The 9,329-nt window shown below is 28.4% G+C and overlaps 3 protein-coding genes across 3 annotated transcripts in view; 2 read left to right on the plus strand and 1 right to left on the minus strand.

Moving 5' to 3' along the window:
* The window catches only part of LOC119678557 (laminin subunit alpha-like), a 24,760-nt gene extending 24,590 nt beyond the window's left edge, over positions 1–170 (plus strand). Inside the window, exon 14 of the mRNA XM_038090451.1 lies at positions 142–170. Within this exon, the coding sequence (XP_037946379.1) occupies positions 142–170 (29 nt within the window). The remainder of the gene's footprint in view (positions 1–141) is intronic.
* LOC119672781 (cyclin-dependent kinase 14-like) overlaps positions 1–9,329 on the plus strand; it is a gene marked incomplete in the record, with an annotated part of 829,514 nt that overhangs the window by 410,968 nt on the left and 409,217 nt on the right.
* On the minus strand, positions 34–2,530 carry LOC119672784. The gene is made up of 5 exons (XM_038083922.1): positions 2,492–2,530; positions 2,318–2,429; positions 2,183–2,260; positions 1,914–2,128; positions 34–713 (listed from the first exon to the last, which is right to left on the minus strand). Exons 1-5 carry the CDS (start codon positions 2,492–2,494, stop codon positions 201–203), a joined length of 921 nt encoding a protein of 306 aa, XP_037939850.1. The 5' UTR covers positions 2,495–2,530; the 3' UTR covers positions 34–200.

The following is a 9,329-nucleotide window of genomic DNA, read 5'->3' on the forward strand; positions in this document are numbered from 1 at the left end:
ATATTTTATTATAAAAACGAAAATATGCCGAAATATTTTATTATAAAAAAAATATGCCGAAATGTTTTATAAAAAAAAATACGCCGAAATACTTTATCGAAATATATGTATGAGATATAGCTAAATATCGCCAATATTTAGCTAAAATGCTCCCAATTTTGTTGTTATGATTGCATCCCCATTCTAGTCATTACGAATCGTTATTCAATGTAGTTCTTTCTTTGAGCATTAGCCCGGCGCGGACGTCTCGGTTTCTTATAAAAAGTGAAACTTCCCACCAATCCCCTCCCTGTAAGTCTTATAATCTCTCCATTTTCCTCCAATTGCTTTAGACATGTTCTTATTGAGTCTTTATTTTGACTAACTTGTTCTTTGTTTAGACCATATTCTTTAAAGAAAAACTGCTTAATTTTGTAAAAAGAAAGTAATTTTACACATTCTTTCCTCGCGGTTTTGACCACCGCGTTTAGCATGACCCGAATTGGTGGTAACTGATTCTTTATGATGTTATCTCTACTTAAGATTGTGTTTAATTTAGGATCATTACGGACAACAGATTTAAGATGATGGCTTTTAACTGCTTTTGCTTTACCTTGATCAGTTTTAATATTTATCTCACCATTCAAATTCATGTTTCGTTTTGCTGTTTTCCGAACAACTCCTGATGTAGTTGGGTAAACCGTTCCGCAAGCAGTAAGAGTATTGCTTTTATCCTGGAAATACCAGTGTTGCATGAAAAAATCAATTAATTTTGTTTTTCATAGCACACCTAATATAAATAAATACTAAATAAATACTAAAATATTTGTTATAAAATATTGTGAGGGATTATATCAGAACCTCACATGACATGTATTAGGTTAAGAAAGCAGTGAATGTTGTGATCATTTGTAGTTATTTTATAAAATACAAATTTTAAAAATCATTACTAATAAAAAATTGAGAAATACTGATATTGCACAGAGTTAGCCAAAGAAAATAGCAAAAAGAAAAGTTAAACCGATTACAATATCTTGTCTCCAATCGCTATAAGATCTAAGTGATACTGTACATATTTTATTTTCTATTCATATTTTTATCAAACTCACATTAATCGAATGCTTAAGATTTTATTTCGAAGCTTCAATACTACAGGGGATAAGTAAGAAAGAATATGGTTCGCTCTGTACTCTCAGTTATATACGCTTTGTCAACTCCTTAGTCAAATGGTAATGACAGTCTGCTTTATAAAAATGTGGAGAAGTGAAATTGTATTATGTAGTAATTATTCTTAGTGTTTGAAATACATGAAACTGAGTCTGATATTTATATAAAAATAATTTCAGAACTGTCAATTAGTATTAGAGCGATAGATGTATCGCTTTTAATTCAAAGCTAGTTGTCCTTGATAAACGCATGCACTGCTGATGACTCTTCACAAATTTACAACTATTAAACCCACTAATACTTGTATATTATTATAATAAATTATAATAGAATTAATATTATCATAATTATTATTATATATTATATTATAAGTATATATAATATAATATTATGTAGTACATTATTATATTTATTTCACTCTAAAAACTATTTCTACTTTTTACGAGTCCTAATGCTATAGGCCTCAACCTTATATTATTATATTAATAATTCTTATATATATTCATATATTCTTGTATCTAACGTCCTATATATTTATTTATTTTTTCATTTTATTGAAAGAACTCTACCAATTGATTAGAAATAAATTTAATTCAGTCTAATTTTTTTAACACCTGGGAGAACAGAGAATATTTTTGAAATTAAATTTCTAATAACAATATAACCCGTAATTATAAATATTTGAAATACTTGTCATCTATAAATTATATCTTTTTTTTTTAAATAAAATTTGATTGTGACATCTATAAAATTAATTTTTTTATTACCTTCTTAATGCGGTTGACTTCGTCACTCATTAGTTTTTTACTCAGAACACGTTTTACATCATCTATTTTCACTTTTACATCCATATCCATTATAGCACGAGCGGCAGCCTTATAAACACCCTCATTCTTTTTCTTTCGTGTTTTACCCGCCAATCTCTTTAACTTATTCTGAGAAGTACCATAAATTTTTGTATTTTGCAAATTGAGGATGGCCTCTACATTGATAAAGTTCCATTGTAAATATTTTCTAAATAAAAATTTAAACTTACCTTCTGAGCAGAGATCTAACTTTCTAACTTTATTTTGAGGACTTTGGACAACGGTTTTAAGTTTTCTACGAATCGGATCTAAATTGGTATGGAATCAATATATGAGGCATTTTTAAGATAAAAGTGAAAACTTACCCTCTACGCACCGGGTTGCCTTTCTAATATTACAACTACAATATTTTTGCACACCTCTTAATGGACACTTTTTTTTAGAGGCTGTCTCGACCTCTTGGGCCCGCTTTTGTTTCTACAATACGAAAGAATTTGTTACATATTAAATTTATTTATTTATTTTAATTTAGTTTTTACCATTTAAAAAAAATAAAAGTTTCTAAAGCTAAATTTTCTAGCTTAAAAAAATTGAAACTTCCTAATAGAAAATAAAATGAAAATGATTTTATTATGTGTTTAGTTTATATTGAAATTGATTAATGGATTAAATAATTTCAAAGCTTACTTTATATTGAACGGATATAGTAGACAAATTATTAAGTCTTCTTGATTCTTGATTCTTCTTCTTCTTGAGTTAGTGCTATTACGCACTAACTCAAGATTATTATTTTCTCTATAATGGCTGGGGGGCTTATCTCTACCCCACACTAAGCTTTAACTAGGCTAAAAAAAAAATCATATCATTTATTTATCTTTTAGTTGATAACGGACCTTAAATCAGCATATCTTCCTGAGAGTCCAGAAGTGCAACTGTATAAAAATAAGTAAAATGTTGTAGATATATTAATGTTCATTTCTCTTAGAATAATATTCGAACTAATAAGCAAAGTAAGAAAAATTCAATTAATCAAAGATAATCGCATCTGATCACAGAACCACTTCGCAGACTCAGAAGCTAAAATATATGTATAGTATCCCGAGAGATTCCGAAATAGTACTACATCCCGAGAGATAAAGGGGTGAAGTAAAAGATAGAGTAAAATAGTGAGATATAGTGAGAGATTCAGTAAAACAGTGAGAGCAAAATTCAGATAGTGGAAAAGATTGTAAGATAGTAACAGATAAAGAAAGTGAGAGATATACTGCTGGAAAGAAAGTGAGAGGGTTAGATAATCAAAACCTCTATTTGTAGCAAATTGAAATTAATTTTTATAATTTCGTGAAGCGGCACATATCCGTTAACAGTAGAACTAAAACTTTGACGGTAAATTAATATTTTGCATAGAAGCTATGCTTATACGCATTATTTTCTAGCAGATATGAAGCCGAAACTGACTAACTTTTAATATTATTCTAAAATGTATTTTAATAACCTCCTAGGATAAGCATCTCTATCACAAAGCTGGATATATCAATGTCAGCTTTTTAACAAGCTGAATTTCGAGATTATTACTGATTTTAAGAACTCTGATGCCATTAGCAGACACCTTTGAGGTGTCTGATGATTTTCAATGTAGGGTAGAACTTAGACAAGAACCTAAGACTAGTTTTCAACTTATAACTCAAAACAAGTTTGCTTGAATATACTCGGAGGAGTTGCAACGTTTACAAAAAATAGGTCGAACATAGAGCCTTGCGATACCCTAGCAACAGTAGAGAAGTCGTAAAAGCGAAAAGAATCAAGTCGATTGAATAGAACCATTAATTAGACAAGTCTTGAACAACTCTCAGAGTGTGAGAGTGTAGGTATACGAAGTCCAAATAGCTTGTTCAGCAGAACAGTTCAGAGTTTGAGAGTGTAGGTATACGAACTCAGCAGAACATTTCAGAGTGTGGGAGTGTAGGTATACGAAGTCAGCCGAACTTCTTTCTTTTTATAACGACTTACTGCAGCATTGAGTTTGTTGTGGAAACCAACATATAACTGTTTTTGTAGATAGTGAAGAACATACGCTGCTCATATTACACTACTAAAGCCATATTGAAATATAATAATGTTACTATGATCAGAAGAAAAAGACTAACCATCTAACTAGCTATTTAGATTTCAAATTATTAGCTGATTCAAGTTAAAAGAGCTGTTAAAACGTTCTGGTTTTGGTTTACCATTCTTAGCAGTGGTGTAGGGCTGTCCAGGCCAAATGCCATCGCGGGCCAATACAAATCACTTCACAAATTGGAGGGCTCCAGTAGCAAATACATACATTCATAGTTATTTTTGACAAAAATAAAAATAAGGTTATAATGTTAAATTTAGTTTTATTTAGTACACAAAAATAAAATTTACGTAATTGTGGTAGATTAAAAACAAGTCTCGGGCCGCATATGGCCCGCTGGCCTTGCTTTCGACAGCCCTGGTGTAGGGAATGGCTTTTTCTATGGTTGGGGTAAGTGATCTACATTGCAAAATTAGTAAAAAAATGTTAATATCAATATAAAATAACTCGAATTATTAATTATGTCCACGTAACAAATTGAGCGAAGTGAACCAATAAATTATCCAATTAAACAAATTTTCCAAGCTTGAATGGTATTACGATATATCCGGAGTAAACGTGTTAGTAACTTTGATCTAAGAAAAAATAAATAAATGAATTAACAACTAAAATTAAAAAATTAAATACAAAAACAGAAATTTAATAATAAAATAAAAAAACACTTATAAAGAATATATGCCACAGCTAATGAACGTTGCAAAAGCTGACAGCCTTGATTAAAGAAGGCAGCCCAAAACTTCATGCAACCAAGAAGTTGAGCTGAACTCCGTCACACGCCAAATAATTGCTTAAAACGCAAGCACACGCAATAAACGTACAAACGGATGAAGTTTGTTTGCGTCAATGCGGTGAATGTCATTCCGTTTTGGACTTGGATTATTTTATGATTGTGATAATCGCTTATATTTCATTGATCTAGAAGTTGAGTAGCTGTGATTCTGGTAAAAAGTTACAAGCTTTGTGGAAGCCAACGTTAGTTGCATTTAACTGAAGGCCAAAATCCAAGTAGCATTTTTGCTAAGATTTTGCTAAGATTTTTCTTTTATTTATATACTTCTAAATGTTTTGATAAATAATTTTTTATTTATTTCTAATCAAAATACGTAAACAAAATACGTTAAATAAAAATATTTTTATATTGCAAAATGAAGCTGAATTTTAAAATTAAATTTTTATTCATAAATTTATGATAATCTAAGCTGGGAATTTGCTTTAGGTTAACGAACTCTCAATACAAACTTAAAACGAATTGCATTATTTTATATGAAATACGTAGGTATTTTTAAATAATTTTATTTTTAATTTTAAATATTATTAATTAATGCCAGTTGCTTATATAATTTCTTCTGGAAGTATTTGCACGGCTCGCAATCAGTAATAAATGCTTTCACAATAGTGATGGATTTTTCTTGGTTGAGAGGTTTTACAATTCCTCATTTGATCTAAAACAATAATATCGGATTTATTCATATAATTTAAGCAGTCTTATTTATTTCATAAGCAATCGTTTTTGATTGATAGATATAAAATAGACAGTTTAGTTGGTTCATAGCTTTCAGAGCTATGATTGTTGCATTAATTATAATTTCATTGTTTAAGTAACGCCCGTTCATAAATTTCATACATATGATTAACAAATATAGTTGAGTTAGAAATTAAAAACTTACAATCTAAAACGCCTTAACAAATTTCTCAATTACCACAATGTATAATAATTATAGTAAATTCCTCAATTACTAGTATAACAACACGTTGTGACTATCACTATTTAATGCTTAATTACTGCAAAGTAATTAAGAATTAATTAAGAATTTCAGTATTAAAATTCTCAACTTTTTTCTTGTACAATCAACATATTTAAGCTTAATTTAAAGTCAAACCTGTTTTTTGCGGCTTTTTTTTTGTTCGATTTTTTGTGCTTTTTTTTGTTGATTTTTTTGTGCGATTTTTTTTGTGTGATTTTTATTTTTGTGCGTTTTTTTTTGTGCGGCATATGAAATTGGAGCATATTTAAAAATTTATCAGCTATATATGCGTTACGATGTATGTTATGATTCTTTAAGTCGGAATAATCTTGTGGAAATGTTTCAGAATGGAACCGTAAGAGATTACGACATTATAAATTACGTAATGAATATTACTAATGTGCAAAAAGAACCCGATACAATGACAGCACATATCATCTATGCAGAACTGTAACTTTGTCAAAAATTAAAATGTCGTCACTAATTCCAATCGATACTAATTCTATAAGAATTTAATAATTTCAAAAGGAGCATCAAGACATATATAAGCGTCTAGTGAAACAACAATTGTCGCAAAAACTGTTCACCTTAACTCAAAAGAAATCAAACTGAAAGAAGTGCAAGATAGTATCTATGAGTGACGATTTTAAATCAATTCACCACAAGAAGTTTCACGTATTATCAGACTGCAAGGAATAATATGTGAAAAGTTTTGTATATTTAAAAATTACTTATGAAAATAGAATATTTAAAAATGTACATAATTGTTTATTCTAAATCAGAATAATCAGATTATCAATTATAAAACAATTTTTTTTAATTGTTTTACGAAAACTGCTTTTTAAAACTACTCAGGAAGCATAATTTTTTTTTATGCATATTTTTTTGTGTGATCCCTATCCCCCGCAAAAAAAAAGGTTTCACTGTGTGCAATGGCTGTTTTAAAGACGTATCCCAAAATTGATATAAAATATATTTAATAAGTTTGTAGTAACCTAATAACTATGGAAGCACAATAACCATAGAAACGAGTTGATATTGAATGAATTTCTCACAGATTTCACACTTATAATACATAAAAGAATAATGTTTGGATCAAAACAGAACAAGTCGTATATATTGGGATTATATAAAAGTGATGAATAGCCAACGATTAATAATAAAATATTTAAATAAATAAACTTCACTGTGATTGATAATATTCTTTTGTATTGTAGATAATATTATGTCGCTTGTTATAAGAAAGTAAGATGCAATATATAACTAAGTAAGACCAAAGACCGAAAATAACAATAATATCAAAAAATTTTGTAAAAACAAATAGCAACAAAAAGTTGTCTAAACTCATATTTAAGCATATAGTTATCATTCTAACAACTTTTATCCTTAATATTATGCATGCTTTTTATAATAGTTATAAGGTGATTTTATTATGATAACTGTTAGGGTCCCTGAGTAGGACCGATAATATCTTGTTGGAATTAATTGAGTTCAGTGTTTAGTTTATATATCAGTACTTTATTACCTCGCTAACATATTTTATTTCAATCAGGACACCGCTCTTCTATAAGTATCCTTTTAAGCTATATGTTATTACTTTATTGCAGTATAGAACAAAAGGAAAGACTTGAAGAAGATCCAGAGGTAGGTTATACTGCAGTTCTTATTAAAGCAGACCTATGATAACTGATGCATATGTGCAACGAAAATATATTAACAATATCCAGATATTTCTCACACTGCTGATAAATATTGTAAAGTAGTATAATAAACGCAACCAGACAGCTTATAAACGTAGTTTTATTCTTCATCAATAAACCTCTAGCTTAATATTGCATATAATATTTTCCTAAAAGTATGCAATACTTATTCACAGTAAAGATGGCTTAGCTACTCACATCAAGAAATTTATGAAGAATTTAACCTCATACCCGTGTAGTGTAGCTGTTGTTTTAGATGGTTTAATACTCGTATATTCATTATAGTTTCAGATGTGTCATTTGATTTAATATTGCGATATGAGATGATTATTTAAATATTAAATATTTTCGTTTATCATAATTATTAGCTATAAATTCACATATAACAAAAAAAAAATCAATATTATTTCTACATTTTATAAGACTTAGATTGCTACTGTGAGTTTTAAATATATTTAAAAAGCTAGGTCCCATATGTTATGTAGATCAATTTTGATAGTTGCAATTAGACAGAGTACAAAACAGAAGTAGAAGTAAAGTAAAATATTATTAAACAAAATTCTAAGGGAAACCACAGAACTTCTTTAAACCGGAAAAATGATATCAGTTAATTAAATATATTATAACAATAAAAATTAAGCCATTAACATACGTGACTATAGATAAAGATGTGTTTACTTATACAGATATTTAACTTATTCATATTGTAATTTACATATCATTATAAAAAAAAATATATATAATATATTCTAATTGAAAATCAAAAAAAAAAAAACAGATTATGATTTAAGTATACTTTTGAAGTTTCCGATCATATTGTGGGGATTAGCAGTTAGTCACTTCAATATGGAGAATACACTGAGTGATAAAGCAATTTGAAATATAATATTATCATTGGTTATCATCAACTTATTAACGAAATTCATTACATTGAACTTCAATACTTATTATTATGTATTCATTCCACTAAAAGAGATACCACTACATATTATTTTTCGATTTTGATGTTTTCGATTTTGATATTATTGTTAATTGTTGATTTATTAGAGCTACCATACCCCATATTATAGAACATGGAGTACAAATTATCATCATAAATATTTTTGTTGTTCCCAATAAAATTATTTTATACCCAGGGCTTAAGTTTAATTGTATTCACAGATTGAATTCTATCTGTTAGCTATCTACCTGACTTGCCCTGCAAACCAGTAAACTAAACTTATGCCTATATATTCATGGATATATGTCAGTAACCCACTTGTAGCTGACCTCTTTGGTATATAGAAAATAAATTCAATAAAACTTTTAATCCGTAATTTCAAAGTGACTGCATTAAAGTTACATAGTTATCCACACGGATCGGTAACAATATCTCCAGATTACCTAGAAGGCATAACAAGAATACCAGAGTAGAGTAGCTTTAGATAAAACTGTAATAAACTTAACTTTTTGGAAACATTAATACTAATATTTTTGGTGAATCAAGCTTGTAGCCACAATTTAGTAGGTGCGGTCGGTGGTTTTTAGATAAAATAGTCGATCAACTACACTTTTAAATATAACTATCATATAAGCTGGATATATCAGATACAGGATGGTATAGAAAAAACTCATTTATTTGTTGTTATGTTTTGACTAAATTTAAAAAGTAACTATTGAAATCTGTATTATGTAGTAATAGTAAAAACGATTAATCAATAAAGACTCAGAGAGACTAGCTACTAAAAATAATTAGTAGCTAGTAGCTAATTTTAATAAATATCTATGTTTTTCGATTTCAATATAATCATTACCCAATTTAAAGATTCGTGTT

This window comes from Teleopsis dalmanni, chromosome 1, assembly GCF_002237135.1.
Source record: "Teleopsis dalmanni isolate 2A chromosome 1, ASM223713v2, whole genome shotgun sequence".
NCBI classification, from domain to species: domain Eukaryota; kingdom Metazoa; phylum Arthropoda; class Insecta; order Diptera; family Diopsidae; genus Teleopsis; species Teleopsis dalmanni.